A 15,509-nucleotide genomic window follows, 5' to 3' on the forward strand; every position below is an offset into this window, starting at 1 on the left:
GCACACAAACACACACACACACACACACAAGAGAAATCAGAATCAGCCACATCATATTTAACTTGCGTTGATTGGACTAAATCGTTTTTGGTATCTTTCAGTTGTCACTGTATTAGACTAAGCGGAGGTGATTTGACGATGTTGGAAATGGTGCTGGAATAGTGGAGGCAGCTCCTGGTTTTATTTGTGACTTGCGGTAACTCTCTGTAGTTCTAAATCAATAGTAGTTTAGTGGTGCGAACATGTCAGACACATGACCTTGCTTGACCCTGCTGTAGGTCATGTAACTGTTGGTTACATCTAATATGTTTTGTGGACTCCACCGGACAGGAGTGGCTCTTCTAGTTTTGTGATAAAACAAAGGTGTGGTTGAATTTATTTGGCCACAACCGAGAACTTTGTTTGTTTTTTTTTCCTGCCTTTGCTTCCCCAATTATTTTACCAACACACTGCTACTGCACTTTTGTAAACCATAAAATGCTCGTTCACCCTACTTCCACTCACGCTACAACCGGCACTGCAGCTCTTATCAGTAACAGTGTATTTATACGTTTGAGTCAGGTGAGAGAGCAGAGGGACAGAGAGTCAGGTGAGAGAGCAGAGGGACAGAGAGTCAGGTGAGAGAGCAGAGGGACAGAGAGTCAGGTGAGAGAGCAGAGGGACAGAGAGTCAGGTGAGAGAGCAGAGGGACAGAGAGTCAGGTGAGAGAGCAGAGGGGCAGAGAGTCAGGTGAGAGAGCAGAGGGACAGAGAGTCAGGTGAGAGAGCAGAGGGACAGAGAGTCAGGTGAGAGAGCAGAGGGACAGAGAGTCAGGTGAGAGAGCGGAGGGACAGAGAGTCAGGTGAGAGAGCAGAGGGATAGAGAGTCAGGTGAGAGAGCAGAGAGTCAGGTGAGAGAGCAGAGAGTCAGGTGAGAGAGCAGAGAGTCAGGTGAGAGAGCAGAGAGTCAGGTGAGAGAGCAGAGTCAGGTGAGAGAGCAGAGGGACAGAGAGTCAGGTGAGAGAGCGGGGGGACAGCGAGTCAGGTCACCCCTGCTCCCTCACCTCAGACTGACCATCAACAAATTATCTATTACCAGTGTGATCATATCCCAAAACATTTACATAATTTCAAAATGATCTGAGAAGAACTCCATTGGCAGGGCAATTCAAGCGTAGCCGATATGCAGTGATAATGTACTGGTCTTATAGCCTACTGCACAAACCTCACTGCTACAGAACTGTGTTTAATAGCTTAATGTTGCAATAGGCTTACGGTTTTAAGTCACGTTTTAAAATAAAAAATGAAATAAGAAATCCAAGCGGTAGATCTTGGCTTGCATCAGGAAGTGTTCTTGACTCAGAAAATGTTGGTGACCACTCTGCTGTACAACTACATTATGCAAATCAGCGACAAAATAGATGGAGGTTATCCGTTGTGCCAGTTAGCGCAGCTGTAGGAGATCTTTATCAGGCCGAGTGGTGATTCCTCTGTCTAAATGCATCGTTATGATGACTGATGTTGATCCCTGAGGAGACCCCAGGTGTCTAGCCTCCCTCTCCATCCCTCTCAGCAGTAACTCTTAGCAGGCCAACCTGGGGTAATGGTGGGCTTAGCAGTAACTCTTAGTAGGCCAACCTGGGGTAGTGGTGGGCTCATCGGTAACTCTTAGCAGGCCAACCTGGAGAAATGGTGGGCTTAGCAGTAACTCTTAGCAGGCCAACCTGGGGTAGTGGTGGGCTCATCGGTAACTCTTAGCAGGCCAACCTGAGGTAATGGTGGGCTTAGCAGTAACTCTTAGCAGGCCAACCTGGGGTAGTGGTGGGCTCATCGGTAACTCTTAGCAGGCCAGCCTGGAGAAATGGTGGGCTCAGCAGTAACTCTTAGCAGGCCAACCTGGAGAAATGGTGGGCTCAGCAGTAACTCTTTGCAGGCCAACCTGGGGTAGTGGTGGGCTCAGCAGTAACTCTTAGCAGGCCAACCTGGTGTAATGGTGGGCTCAGCAGTATCTCTTAGCAGGCCAACCTGGGATAGTGGTGGGCTCAGCAGTAACTCTTAGCTGGCCAACCTGGGATAGTGGTGGGCTCAGCAGTAACTCTTAGCAGGCCAACCTGGGGTAGTGGTGGGCTCATCGGTAACTCTTAGCAGGCTAACCTGGGGTAGTGGTGGACTCAGCAGTAACTCTTAGCAGGCTAACCTGGAAATATGAACATGCAGTGGTTTATGTGTGCATTGGAGGTTTTCATGGGTGTAAAAGTTGGATCCGTTCTAAAATGGACCTGGGGCTTTCCCACCCGGACCCGATATGCATAAATAATTTTTTATTTTTTTACATAGAGACCCGTTGCGTCCAGACCCGGTCCGATCTGTGTGGGGGAAGCAGCAGAAAAGTCTGTTTTTTTGTGCTACTTTATTAACCAGAGCTGATAAACCGCGAGAGGAAGGGAGAGAGGCGGGGCTCTAGCAGGCGGGGAGGGGCCGTACTGTGAGTGACACGGGGAGGAGGGAGAGAGAGGCGACTAATAGCTGCCATAGCTAGGTTATTTATCATCAATATGATTCCGTAGTACCTGTCTTGACTGCATGAAACCAGGAGAAGTTCAGCTAGCTAGCGTTAGCTTGCTAGGCTAATTGAGGCTGTCGTGCGTCCTACAGTTACAAACAACAACTCCATCCAGAATATGCAGTCGCAGCCTTCCTGTTGTCTCTTAGTCATTGTAGCCCATCCTTCTCTCTTTAACTTTTAATTCCATCTTCCATTGGTTAGATATCTCCTAACATTTGCCACACACGGAGCGAGTCTCTGACTGTAGCCTGTTGTCGCTTTGATGACTCATGATTGGCCAACAGGCTACGCGCTCCACTGTCCTGAAAAGCAAGAACATAAATGGTAGCATTTCCTCTATTGCAGCAGTGGTGTTGGGGGATCTGAGTGGGCAACTTCCAGACAAGTCCGTTAAAATTCAGACATACCCGAGGCCCGTGACAATCATGTCAGATCCGACCCAGACCCGTGGATCTGGACCCGCTCGGGTCCCGGATTGGGTCTCGGGTATTGGAGTACAGGTGGATCCGTGAAGGCCTCTAGTATTTGTCTATCAGCTACATATACAGTACCGGTCTAAAGTTTAGAACACCTACTCATTCAAGGGTTTTTCTTTATTTTTACTATTTTCTACATTGTAGAATAATAGTGAAGACATCAAAACTATGAAATAACATATATGGAATCATGTAGTAACCAGAAAAAAGTGTTACACAAAAATATATTTTATATTCTTCAAATAGCCACCCTTTGCCTGGTTGACAGCCATTGAATCTGTATGTTTTGACCATGACAGTTTGCAATCTAAGGTAACACCAAGTCATTTAGTTTCCTCAACTTGTTCAACAGCCACACCATTCATTACCAGGTTTAGCTGAGGTCTAGAACTTAGGGAATGATTTGTACCAAATACAATGCTCTTAGAGATGTTCAGGACCAGTTTATTACTGGCCACCCAATCCAAAACGGACTGCAACTCTTTGTTAAGGGTTTCAGTGATTTCACTAGCTGTGGTGGCTGACACGTATAGGGTTGAATCATCAGCATACATAGACACACAAGCTTTGTTTAATGCCAGTGGCAGGTCATTGGTAAAAAAAAAAAAAATAGAAAAGAGTAGAGGGCCAAGAGAGCTGCCCTGTGGTACACCATTACAGAGAAGGTTCCATTAAAGAAAACCCTCCGAGTTCTATTAGATAGATGGATCCGAATCCACAATATGGCAGAGGTTGAAAAGCCACAACAGTAATGGCTATGGTAATGGCGGGCTCAGAGGCTGCTGGCTGACGCTAATCTGCCTGTTATATGACAACCAAATTAAATAAGGAAGCTGTATGTGTCTGCCATTTAACACAGAGCTTTTGTCCTTTCATCACTCTATCCAATCACAGGCCTCCAAGCTACTGAGGCAGACCATGTGTTCTGTCTCCCTCCTACTTCCTTCCTGTGTATTCACCTCCCTTTCCTCTCTACCTCTCTCTTTCCTGTATCAATTAAATTCAAAGGGCTTTATTGACATGGGAAACATATGTTAACATTTCCAAAGCAAGTGAAATGGATAATAAACCATAAAAATTAACAGTAATCTTTACACTACAAATGTCATATTATGTCTGTATACAGTGTTGTAATGATGGGCAAATATATAATATGGATTGTATTTACAATGGTGTTTTGTTCTTCACTGGTTGTCCTTTTCTTTTCACTGTCTCCTCTCTCTCTCTGCCTCCTCTCTCTCTCCCTCCCTCTCTCTCTTTGTCTCCTCTCTCTCTCATCTCTCTCTGTCTCTCTCTCTGTCTCTCTCCCCATCTCGCTCTCCCTCTCTGTCTCTCTCTCTCTCCATCTCTCTCTGTCTCTCTGTCTCCCCATCTCGCTCTCCCTCTCTCTCTCTCTCTCTCTCCCTGTCTCTCTCCCTCCCTCTCTCTCTCTGTCTCCTCTCTCTCCCTCTCTCTCTCTCTCTTTCGCTGTCTCCTTTCTCTCCCTCTCTCTCTCTCTGTCTCTCGCTGTCTCCTTTCTCTCCCTCTCTCTCTCTCTCTCGCTCTCTCCCTCCCTCTCTCTCTCTCTCGCTCTCTCCCTCCCTCTCTCACTGTCTCCTCTCTCTCCCGCTCTCTCGCTGTCTCCTCTCTCTCCCTCCCTCTATCTCAATGTCTCCTCTCTCCCTCCCTCTCTCTCTCGCTGTCTCTCTTCTCCAGGTGTATAAAGGCTCTTCCATCTTGTACCAGGTGTATTCTAACCTCTCTCTCTCCCTCTCTCTCGTCCAGGTGTATAAAGGTTCTGCTACGTCCTACCAGATGCCCGGCCTGCAGCCCAACAGTGAGTACCGCTTCAGGGTGTGTGCCATCCGCCAGTGCCAGGATGCTCCAGAGCTGAGTGGTCCCTACAGCCCCACGGTGACCCTCTCCCCCCAGCGCAGTGAGCTGTCAGCGGGCAGTGTGAGCAGTGTGGGCCCCCGGGCTGGAGCTGACCCCGCCAGGCCCTTAACAGATGAGCAGTGGGCTGCTCTCATCATCATGCTCTGCGCAGTCATCTCCATCCTCATCGCTTTCATCATCCAGTACTTTGTTATCAAGTGAGCTTGTATCTCCCTTGTTCTTCTCCTCCGTCTCCTCCTCCCCAGTTCCTCCCTTCCTTCTCCTCCAAGCTGCAGGGTTACAGCTTTAATTTCCTGTTGATGTTGTAGTTTATTTCTGTTGTCACCTCTGGGTGATTATGATTAGCACCGGTGAGGGAGTCCAGGAGGCAGGAAGTCCAGAGGAAATGATAGCTTCCTGTCTTCCCCCTCCCTAACCTCCCTTTACAGAAGCCTCTCAATGTTTAACAAGAAGACACCGCTGTGTTTCGTTACCCTGCACAGAATAGAGTACCACATTATGAGTCATAATACCCATAACACCTAGAGGTCAAACAGGGAAATGGTTCCAATTGTTTTTTTCTCCACCATTCATAATTTTTTCCACATAGTGGATTTTTAGAAACACTTAAAAATAAGGGCTGTGTTTGCGTGGAGGCTTGCCCTGTTGTGGCGTTTTGATAAAATCTCTTTCAGACAAAGTGACTTTCGTCAATATATTCACCTGTATTTACCCTGCAAAACTTAAATGCTAATTAGCTGCTAATGTGGCTATCATAAAGAACTACAAATACCATGATGATCTGGACGAGACTGCCGAATCGAATTAACTATCTATTGTTAGCTCAATGTAGTAATGAATAAATTGGCAAAAATAATAATAATAAATGGACAATTCTGACAACTGTCTTGTGCAAGTTTTAAGTTGACACAAAACACCTGTTAGCTAAAGTGTCAGCTAGAGATGACGTGCCGGAGCTTGCTGGGATTTTTGTCGTTTTGCATGTTGTCTACTTTGATGCTAATTAGCATTTTCACATCTGAGAGTAAAATGGAGCCGAAATATATTGATAAAAGTCCTAGAGAAATTTACAGGGTTATCAGAAATGTCCCGCCAGGCTAAGCCTACACAAAACACAGCCCTTCATTATAAGTGTTTCTAAAAAATAATCCCCAATGTGGGAAAAAATGAACAGTGGAAAAACTATTGGAACCGTTTCCCTGTTTGACCGCTAGGTGTTATGGGTATTGGTATTGTGACATCTCCACTGTAAGGCTCTATACTTCATTGTGATTGGTTAACCTGTACAGAATGGATAATGAAGGAGCAGGGTTTTACAGTTAAAAGATAAAGTTCACTCACCATGTACGTGTCCAACCATATATATTTATAGATTATTCATTTATTTATATCGGAGGTTAAAAGGGTCCGGTATGAAACTATGTTAGTATATAGGTTTATATTATATAGCATATGTGCTGTTAGGACCTGGGATCTGATTTGGCCAGTGTTTTGCACAGAAATGCACGATACACAGGTGTAGGTGTGCCACAGTTAAACATGCTGGCTTCACGACGTGCTCGTGGGAAATGGGAAGCTGGGAAATGGTACGTCTGACAGGATCAATAAGATTCAAGCTAGCTTTGATAGGCTTGCTAATGTCGCTTATAATAAAGTTAGCTAGCTTAAGGTTGACAAATACGGTCAGACTAGCTACATTTATCCAAATTGATACGGTTGTTAATTGTCAGAAACACATTTGTTTGTCATTTGTTTTGGTTGGAAAAGGTTTTAAGGTCAGTGGTGAAACCTCTCAACTCGAGTAACATCATTTTCTCAGAGTTTCCACGCTTGTAATTCTGACTTGAAGGTCATTCAAGTGAAATTTCCAACTGTGAACTAGGAACTTCCGATGAACTCCGATTTAGCATGTGAACACAGCAACAGTTAGGAAGTAGCTGGGCGAGGGGGTGAGGGGGAGGTCAGAGTTCAGGTGTACCACAGAGATACCTAGGAAGGGGGAAGTGGCCACCACACCTTCTGTCGTTTATATAAAGGGTTAAATAGAGAGGAAGAATATATAACCAATTCTTGTTTGCATTATAGAATGTTCATTTAGCACTTTCTAATTTTGTTGATGTTCAGAGGGGCGTAGGGACGCAGAAGTGGACTGGAGAAATGGTAGTATATTTTTGTATAGTGAAGACACAAGGGACATGTTAGTTGTTGGAGAAGTTAATCGCTCAGAAGTAGAGTTTAGGGGAAAATAAAACACATAAAACCAAACTAACACAATGATGATGATGAATAATTCTAATTATTTTTACTATCATATAGTTTATACTGTAGCTTGTATTCACAATCATGCAGAATTTTGTTGTTGTTGTTCAACAAAACATGTACTTCGCTTACTATCCATATTCTCTTGTGTTTTTTGTGTGTGTTGTTTTTTCACTACTTAATTTTGCACCTTAAGTGAAAGAGGAAACCTCGACTGAACGTGTCTTGGTTTTGTTATCCATTTTATAGAACTGCGTATTTTCAGATTGTACAAACCCTACTGGTGTTTTGGGGGTGTTTTAAAAGTTCCAGTACCTACCACATGACGTGTTGTCATAGTAACAACAGATGTTTTTTTTTTCTCCCGTTGGTATCAGACCAGTTTGTTGTTTTCAGAGGATTAAAGAAAACAAAATAAACTTGGATGCATTTTCTTAATTTCTCTCTTTTTTATTATTATTTTAATTTTGTTTAATTTTTAGAAAACACAATTTGTTTTTTTGTTTATGTTTATTTTTTAGCAATATTGATTTGATGTTATCTAACATATAATACGTATAATATTAATCATGATGAAATTAAATAGTAGTTTTTGGGAGGATATCAACGTTTCTGATTTATTTTTTGATTTCTTTACATCAGAGTCATTCATGTGAATATCTATTTTTTTATAAGATTGAAGTATATGGTATTATAACCTATGTCCAGAGAAAATAAGGAAACACCTACGTAGATAAATAATCATAAACCATAATGAGTCAAAACCACCGCAGATCAGAACTGTGTTAACTCGTACTTCCTGTTGATCTAAAGTTTGGCCTTTTTTTTTTTTTGCGGACACACACTTCCTTCACGCCATTTCACCCGGTGCGTGGTGCTACACGTCACGGGGGGGGTCGTAGATTTCAGCGGCGCCGTATGGGGGCACACAGTATAGACCCAGCTGAGCACTCGCTCAAGTCTGGATGGTGGAATCTATCCAACGCACCCGCTACAGGTTTACTAGTGCAGGGAGGACACGGCACAAAAAAAAATTAAAATCACATTTAAACCACTTGTCTTTCCTCCAGTATTGTCTTGTGATGGATCTTGCGGTTTCATCGGGGAAGTAAACAAAATGGCGTCGCTGAATTCACGTTATGTTTTGCTTATTTCACGCAGCCACAGAATAGAAAGAAGCTAAACCAAATTATTTTTGTATTTGAATTTCATTGTTTAAAGAACGAGAGATAACGGTCACTCAAAGTAAGGGAATGTTCAATGAGGCTGGCTGTTTTAAGTCCTCCAGGATAATACGGTGTAGTTGGTAGATGATACGGTGTAGATGATACGGTGTAGTTGGTAGATGATACGGTGTAGATGATACGGTGTAGTTGGTAGATGATACGGTTTAGATGATACGGTGTAGCTGGTAGATGATACGGTGTAGCTGGTAGATGATACGGTGTAGTTGGTAGATGATACGGTGTAGCTGGTAGATGATACGGTGTAGATGATACGGTGTAGTTGGTAGATGATACGGTGTAGTTGGTAGATGATACGGTGTAGTTGGTAGATGATACGGTGTAGCTGGTAGATGATACGGTGTAGATGATACGGTGTAGCTGGTAGATGATACGGTGTAGCTGGTAGATGATACGGTGTAGCTGGTAGATGATATGGTGTAGTTGGTAGATGATACGGTGTAGCTGGTAGATGATACGGTGTAGATGATACGGTGTAGTTGGTAGATGATACGGTGTAGCTGGTAGATGATACGGTGTAGTTGGTAGATGATACGGTGTAGATGATACGGTGTAGCTGGTAGATGATACGGTGTAGATGATATGGTGTAGTTGGTAGATGATACGGTGTAGCTGGTAGATGATACGGTGTAGATGATACGGTGTAGCTGGTAGATGATACGGTGTAGATGATATGGTGTAGTTGGTAGATGATACGGTGTAGCTGGTAGATGATACGGTGTAGATGATACGGTGTAGTTGGTAGATGATATGGTGTAGTTGGTAGATGATACGGTGTAGCTGGTAGATGATACGGTGTAGATGATACGGTGTAGTTGGTAGATGATACGGTGTAGATGATACGGTGTAGCTGGTATATGATACGGTGTAGATGATACGGTGTAGTTGGTAGATGATACGGTGTAGTTGGTAGATGATACGGTGTAGTTGGTAGATGATACGGTGTAGATGATACGGTGTAGTTGGTAGATGATACGGTGTAGTTGCCCTCCAACAAATAGAAGACCAAGGACATCCGAAATCCATCAGTTTAACGCTGAAACCGAATGTGTGTGTGTGTGTGTGTGTGTGTGTGTGTGTGTGTGTGTGTGTGTGTGTGTGTGTGTGTGTGTGAGAGAATCTAATTGACACATAGTCTAATTCAATTACATAAATTCCAAAATACTGACATTTTAATCGATAACAAATTACATGACCTTCCCCTTGAATTCTATCAAATAAAATACTGAAGCCTTTTCAAATATACGAGGTAAACTGAGAACCATTGACAACACGATGACACAAGTCACTGAAAAGGATTGGGGAAAGGCTCAGTTAATCTGATTTTGTTCAATCGAAACACCAATCATTTAATCCCTGTGATTGACAGGTATAATTGCATGTTGACTAACCAAATCGCAGTGAAATTAGATAAATCTAGTCATGATTAGTTTCATATATTTAATTCAGTTAGATTTAGTAGATCGACTTAATAGCAGCAACCATTAACGTTTTTTGGGTTGGCTAGCAAGCTAAACTTGACGTTACACACCCGTTGACATTTGGGACCAATTTTTTTTCCAGACACTCTGTAGCTAGCACGTTGAACAACGAATGTGGACGCGCATCGGACAGTCCTCGCACTCTGTAGCTAGCACGTTGAACAACGAACGTGGACGCGCATCGGACAGTCCTCGCACTCAGTAGCTAGCACGTTGAACAACGAACGTGGACGCGCATCGGACAGTCCTCGCACTGTGTAGCTAGCACGTTGAACAACAAACGTGGATGCGCATCGGATAGTCCTCGAACTCTGTAGCTAGCACGTTGAACAACGAACGTGGACGCGCATCGGACAGTCCTCGCACTCTGTAGCTAGCACGTTGAACAACGTGGAGGCGCATCGGACAGTCCTCGCACTCTGTAGCTAGCACGTTGAACAACGTGGAGGCGCATCGGACAGTCCTCGCACTCTGTAGCTAGCACGTTGAACAACGTGGATGCGCATCGGACAGTCCTCGCACTCTGTAGCTAGCACGTTGAACAACAAACGTGGACGCGCATCGGACAGTCCTCGCACTCTGTAGCTAGCACGTTGAACAACGAACGTGGACGCGCATCGGACAGTCCTCGCACTCTGTAGCTAGCACGTTGAACAACGTGGAGGCGCATCGGACAGTCCCCGCACTCTGTAGCTAGCACGTTGAACAACGTGGATGCGCATCGGACAGTCCTCGCACTCTGTAGCTAGCACGTTGAACAACGAACGTGGACGCGCATCGGACAGTCCTCGCACATTGAAACCCACACAGGCACCCGTTACCTATAACTCCGCACACCGGGTAAAAATGGCATGAAAATGAATGAGTCCCTCTTTTTTTTTTCCCCCCACTGTGTGTTCCAAGTCTTTGTGACCGATTTGCCGAGTTATGCGAGCTAATCAATGTAGTCTGTGATCAGGCAGCAGTCTTGTGTTGTGTTTTGTTATGGACAAATATGATTCTGGCTGTTGCAACCATTATAATAATGATGATGATACAGGTACTTTGCAAACTTTTTTTGGGCGGGGGGGGGGGGAATTACATTGATTTGGTCGACCGGGCATCTTTTGATTTCTGATGTCTTAATTCTTTTTTGTCGTTTTTAAAAGAATTATAGAATTCCTAATTGTTTCTGTTTGATAGTGATTGCATCGTAACACCTCAGCGCGGTGACAGATCAAACTACTGGGCTGAGGGAGAGAAAGAAGACACAAAACGCTACAACAACAAAACAAAACAAAAGAAATAAAATATGCACACAAAAAAAAGAGACCATTTTTATGTAATTTTAATGTTTGCAGTTACCTCATAACACCGTACATTCCAAAATGAAAATTTGTTATACTACCAGTACCAGACATATCACTTTCAAAATGTTCGTTATGGGAATAAAATTGTATAATCATAAGTATGTATCTAAAGTGTATCTGTATAGCCATGATATCTACAAAGATCCATGCACAATAAAGATTTATAATTCTTAATTTCACCTTGTCTCGATTTGTCATGTCACAGTGTCTCCCTACCTGCATCTTGACCCCCGAGACAGGACCACGGTGTCCCCCGACCTGCATGTGGGCCCCCAGACAGTGTCCCAACGACCAACCACCTGGCCGTGGACTGGGGATGGACAAACAAACCCCACAGAGCCCCTGGACACAATTTAGATCAACCAACCAAATCATGAGAAAACAAAAAGATAATTACTTGACACATTGGAAAGACTTAACAAAAAAAAACTGAACAAACTAGAATGCTTTTTGTCCCTAAACAGAGAGTACACAGTGGCAGAATACCTGACCACTGTGACTGACCCAACATTTAAGGAAAGCTTTGACTACGTACAGACTCAGTGAGCATAGCCTTGCTATTGAGAAAGGCCGCCGTAGGCAGACATGGCTCTCAAGAGAAGACAGGCTATGTGCAACACTGCCCACAAAATGAGGTGGAAACTGAGCTGCACTTCCTTAACCTCCTGTCCAATGTATGACCATATTAGAGAGACATATTTCCCTCAGATACACACAATTCGAAAACAAACCCAATTTTGATAAACTCTCCTATCGATTGGGTGAAACACCACCGTGTGCCATCACAGCAGCAACATTTGTGACCTGAAGAACAAATCGCCATTGTGTTCACAATAAATAAATAAATCAATTTCCAACATTTTTGGAGCATACAATGTGTTGTATTTTATAGTATTTTTAGTTTGCTCGTGTTTATCAAGGGTGCCAATAATTTTGTACCTGACTATTACCCATGATTCTTGAAAGATATAACTTATAAATGCCTCAACTGTCCTACCCCATCAGAACCCAAAGGACAAGCTTGTTTTACTAGTTGTAAACAGGCTCTGTATAGCAACATATTCAAAACATGATTAAAGCAATAATGTCAATGGATGGTCAGTCCTTCCGTTTCTCTGTCCTATGAATTTGAGAGTGGTTACATTTCTCCTGACCCATCGCTCAGCTTTTTAACCAAAACAGTGGCAGGGTGTATCTTTTGTTATTGTTTGTACTGCAGAGTGCCCCTTTTACAAGGCTGACTGAGAAAAAGGCAAATATATTTTATTCATGCAGTAGTTCCCATCCTTTTTCAGGTAAATTACCACCAAGTACATTTTACTTGGCCCACAGAGTACCCCTGAAGTACCCCGTCTTGCACATTTTACCAGTAAGCCTATGATCTCATGAGTCTTCCCATGTACCCACTGTGGCTAGACTAGGTACCCCCAGTGGTCTTAGCTGGTTGGGAAACACTGTATTAAATGATACATGAACTGTCGTGGAGGGTTTTTTTGCGGGAGGGGGGGAGCTGGAAGGGAAGAGCTTTTAAACTGTTTGGCAGGTTGTTTTGGAGTGGTCAGAACAGAAGAGAAGGTTTTAAAAACCTCCACACGTTTACAGATTCTCCCCTTTGACTAGTCTGTCGTAAAGAACACGATGACTGTACCTGGGGCCAAAGACTGACACTAGGAGCAGTTTAGGGAAGTGAGTTGGCCGGGGTCTGACTGGGATCAGAAATTGTCCCAGGTATTTCTGACTCCCAAGCCTTTTTATCACCTCAAAGCGCCCCCGTTTCTCCCTTTCCACACCCCCTGTTTATTAAACACCAATGAAGACCGGCCCACTGGGCTTAGAATGGACCGGCCCATCTGCCGATTTGCCCAAACTTCCCTTTGTCCATCCTAGTCCACCCCTAGGAGTTGGGGATGCCGATGCTGCTTTTCGGTCATGCTCCAGCCAGCTACGACACATCTTCACACACGTCCCAATGCGAACATCTGCCACCTGATAAGTCAGCAGTTCTGTTCTGCTACCGAGTACACAGTGGCCATTTTAATGGCTTTTTGAGAGATGTCTCGTTAGAAAATTAGCAATGAGGGGAAAGACAAAGATCTGTGTTCAAATTAGCCTTGTAACTACTTAATGTGGCAAATAAATGACACGCGTACATCATTTATGCAGTAAAGATATCGTGACACATCACACATTCCCCTGACAGTCGATTAGCAGAGGACACACGGAGAAAAGGCTCAAGCCGAGCCAGGGAGACATGATGGTAGTGTAAGCTGAGCCAGGGAGACATGGTGGTTGTGTTAGCCGAGCCAGGGAGACATGATGGTAGTGTAAACCGAGCCAGGGAGACATGATGGTTGTGTAAACCGAGCCAGGGAGACATGATGGTTGTGTAAACCGAGCCAGGGAGACATGATGGTTGTGTAAACCGAGCCAGGGAGACATGATGGTAGTGTAAGCCGAGCCAGGGAGACATGATGGTTGTGTAAACCGAGCCAGGGAGACATGATGGTTGTGTAAACCGAGCCAGGGAGACATCATAGTTGTGTAAACCGAGCCAGGGAGACATGATGGTTGTGTAAACCGAGCCAGGGAGACATGATTGTCCGACCTGTCGAAGAGGGGGGGAGGGGTCCGTCCTGTCGAGCGGAGAAACAGAATCCTTCCCCCTGGAGAGCCATTCCTGGTCAACTAGTGAGGTCAGTGACAAGCTAGGAGCCAGGGGGTTGTGTGGGGACACCCACAAACATGGCAAAATGCCAACCTGAGGAAGAGTGGGGAGGAAGAGGGGGGGGATCAGGGGGTTGTGTGGGGACACCCACAAACATGGCAAAATGCCAACCTGAAACTAGGCAGGGGGGGGGGGGGGGGGGTCAGAAGAGAGAGAACAAACTGCGTTGCATGGCCCTGTTCATAAAGCTGTGTTCCTGGTTGTAACTGTGTTGCATGGCCCTGTTCATAAAGCTGTGTTCCTGGTTGTAGCTGTGTTGCATGGCCCTGTTCATAAAGCTGTGTTCCTGGTTGTAACTGTGTTGCATGGCCCTGTTCATAAAGCTGTGTTCCTGGTTGTAACTGTGTTGCATGGCCCTGTTCATAAAGCTGTGTTCCTGGTTGTAACTGTGTTGCATGGCCCTGTTCATAAAGCTGTGTTCCTGGTTGTAGCTGTGTTGCATGGCCCTGTTCATAAAGCTGTGTTCCTGGTTGTAACTGTGTTGCATGGCCCTGTTCATAAAGCTGTGTTCCTGGTTGTAACTGTGTTGCATGGCCCTGTTCATAAAGCTGTGTTCCTGGTTGTAACTGTGTTGCATGGCCCTGTTCATAAAGCTGTGTTCCTGGTTGTAACTGTGTTGCATGGCCCTGTTCATAAAGCTGTGTTCCTGGTTGTAGCTGTGTTGCATGGCCCTGTTCATAAAGCTGTGTTCCTGGTTGTAGCTGTGTTACATGGCCCTGTTCATAAAGCTGTGTTCCTGGTTGTAGCTGTGTTGCATGGCCCTGTTCATAAAGCTGTGTTCCTGTTTGTAGCTGTGTTGCATGGCCCTGTTCATAAAACTGTGTTCCTGGTTGTTGCTGGTTGTAGCGGTGTTCCTGGCTGTAACTGTGTTGCATGGCCCTGTTCATAAAACAGTGTTCCTGGTTGTAGCTGTGTTCCTGGTTGTAACTGTGTTGCATGGCCCTGTTCATAAAACAGTGTTCCTGTTTGTAGCTGTGTTGCTGGTTGTAGCGGTGTTCCTGGCTGTAACTGTGTTGCATGGCCCTGTTCATAAAACAGTGTTCCTGGTTGTAACTGTGTTCCTGGTTGTAACTGTGTTGCATGGCCCTGTTCATAAAACAGTGTTCCTGGTTGTAGCTGTGTTCCTGGTTGTAACTGTGTTGCATGGCCCTGTTCATAAAACAGTGTTCCTGGTTGTAGCTGTGTTCCTGGTTGTAACTGTGTTGCATGGCCCTGTTCATAAAACAGTGTTCCTGGTTGTAGCTGTGTTCCTGGTTGTAACTGTGTTGCATGGCCCTGTTCATAAAGCTGTGTTCCTGGTTGTAGCTGTGTTGCATGGCCCTGTTCATAAAGCTGTGTTCCTGGTTGTTGCTGTGTTGCATGGCCCTGTTCATAAAGCTGTGTTCCTGGTTGTAGCTGTGTTGCATGGCCCTGTTCATAAAACTGTGTTCCTGGTTGTTGCTGGTTGTAGCGGTGTTCCTGGCTGTAACTGTGTTGCATGGCCCTGTTCATAAAACAGTGTTCCTGGTTGTAGCTGTGTTCCTGGTTGTAACTGTGTTGCATGGCCCTGTTCATAA

The 15,509-nt window shown here is 44.7% G+C and overlaps 1 protein-coding gene across 2 annotated transcripts in view; it reads left to right on the forward strand.

The window, feature by feature from the left end:
* Positions 1-11,407, forward strand: part of LOC139386095 (fibronectin type III domain containing 3A) — a 165,062-nt gene extending 153,655 nt beyond the window's left edge. For both annotated transcript variants that reach the window (XM_071131517.1, XM_071131518.1), the window contains one exon: positions 4,785-11,407. In XM_071131517.1, the coding sequence (XP_070987618.1) occupies positions 4,785-5,096 (312 nt within the window). In that variant the 3' untranslated portion in view covers positions 5,097-11,407. The remainder of the gene's footprint in view (positions 1-4,784) is intronic.
* Positions 11,408-15,509: the final 4,102 nt, after the last annotated feature.

The sequence above is a fragment of the Oncorhynchus clarkii genome, chromosome 27 (genome assembly GCF_045791955.1).
Source record: "Oncorhynchus clarkii lewisi isolate Uvic-CL-2024 chromosome 27, UVic_Ocla_1.0, whole genome shotgun sequence".
In the NCBI taxonomy this organism is placed as follows: domain Eukaryota; kingdom Metazoa; phylum Chordata; class Actinopteri; order Salmoniformes; family Salmonidae; genus Oncorhynchus; species Oncorhynchus clarkii.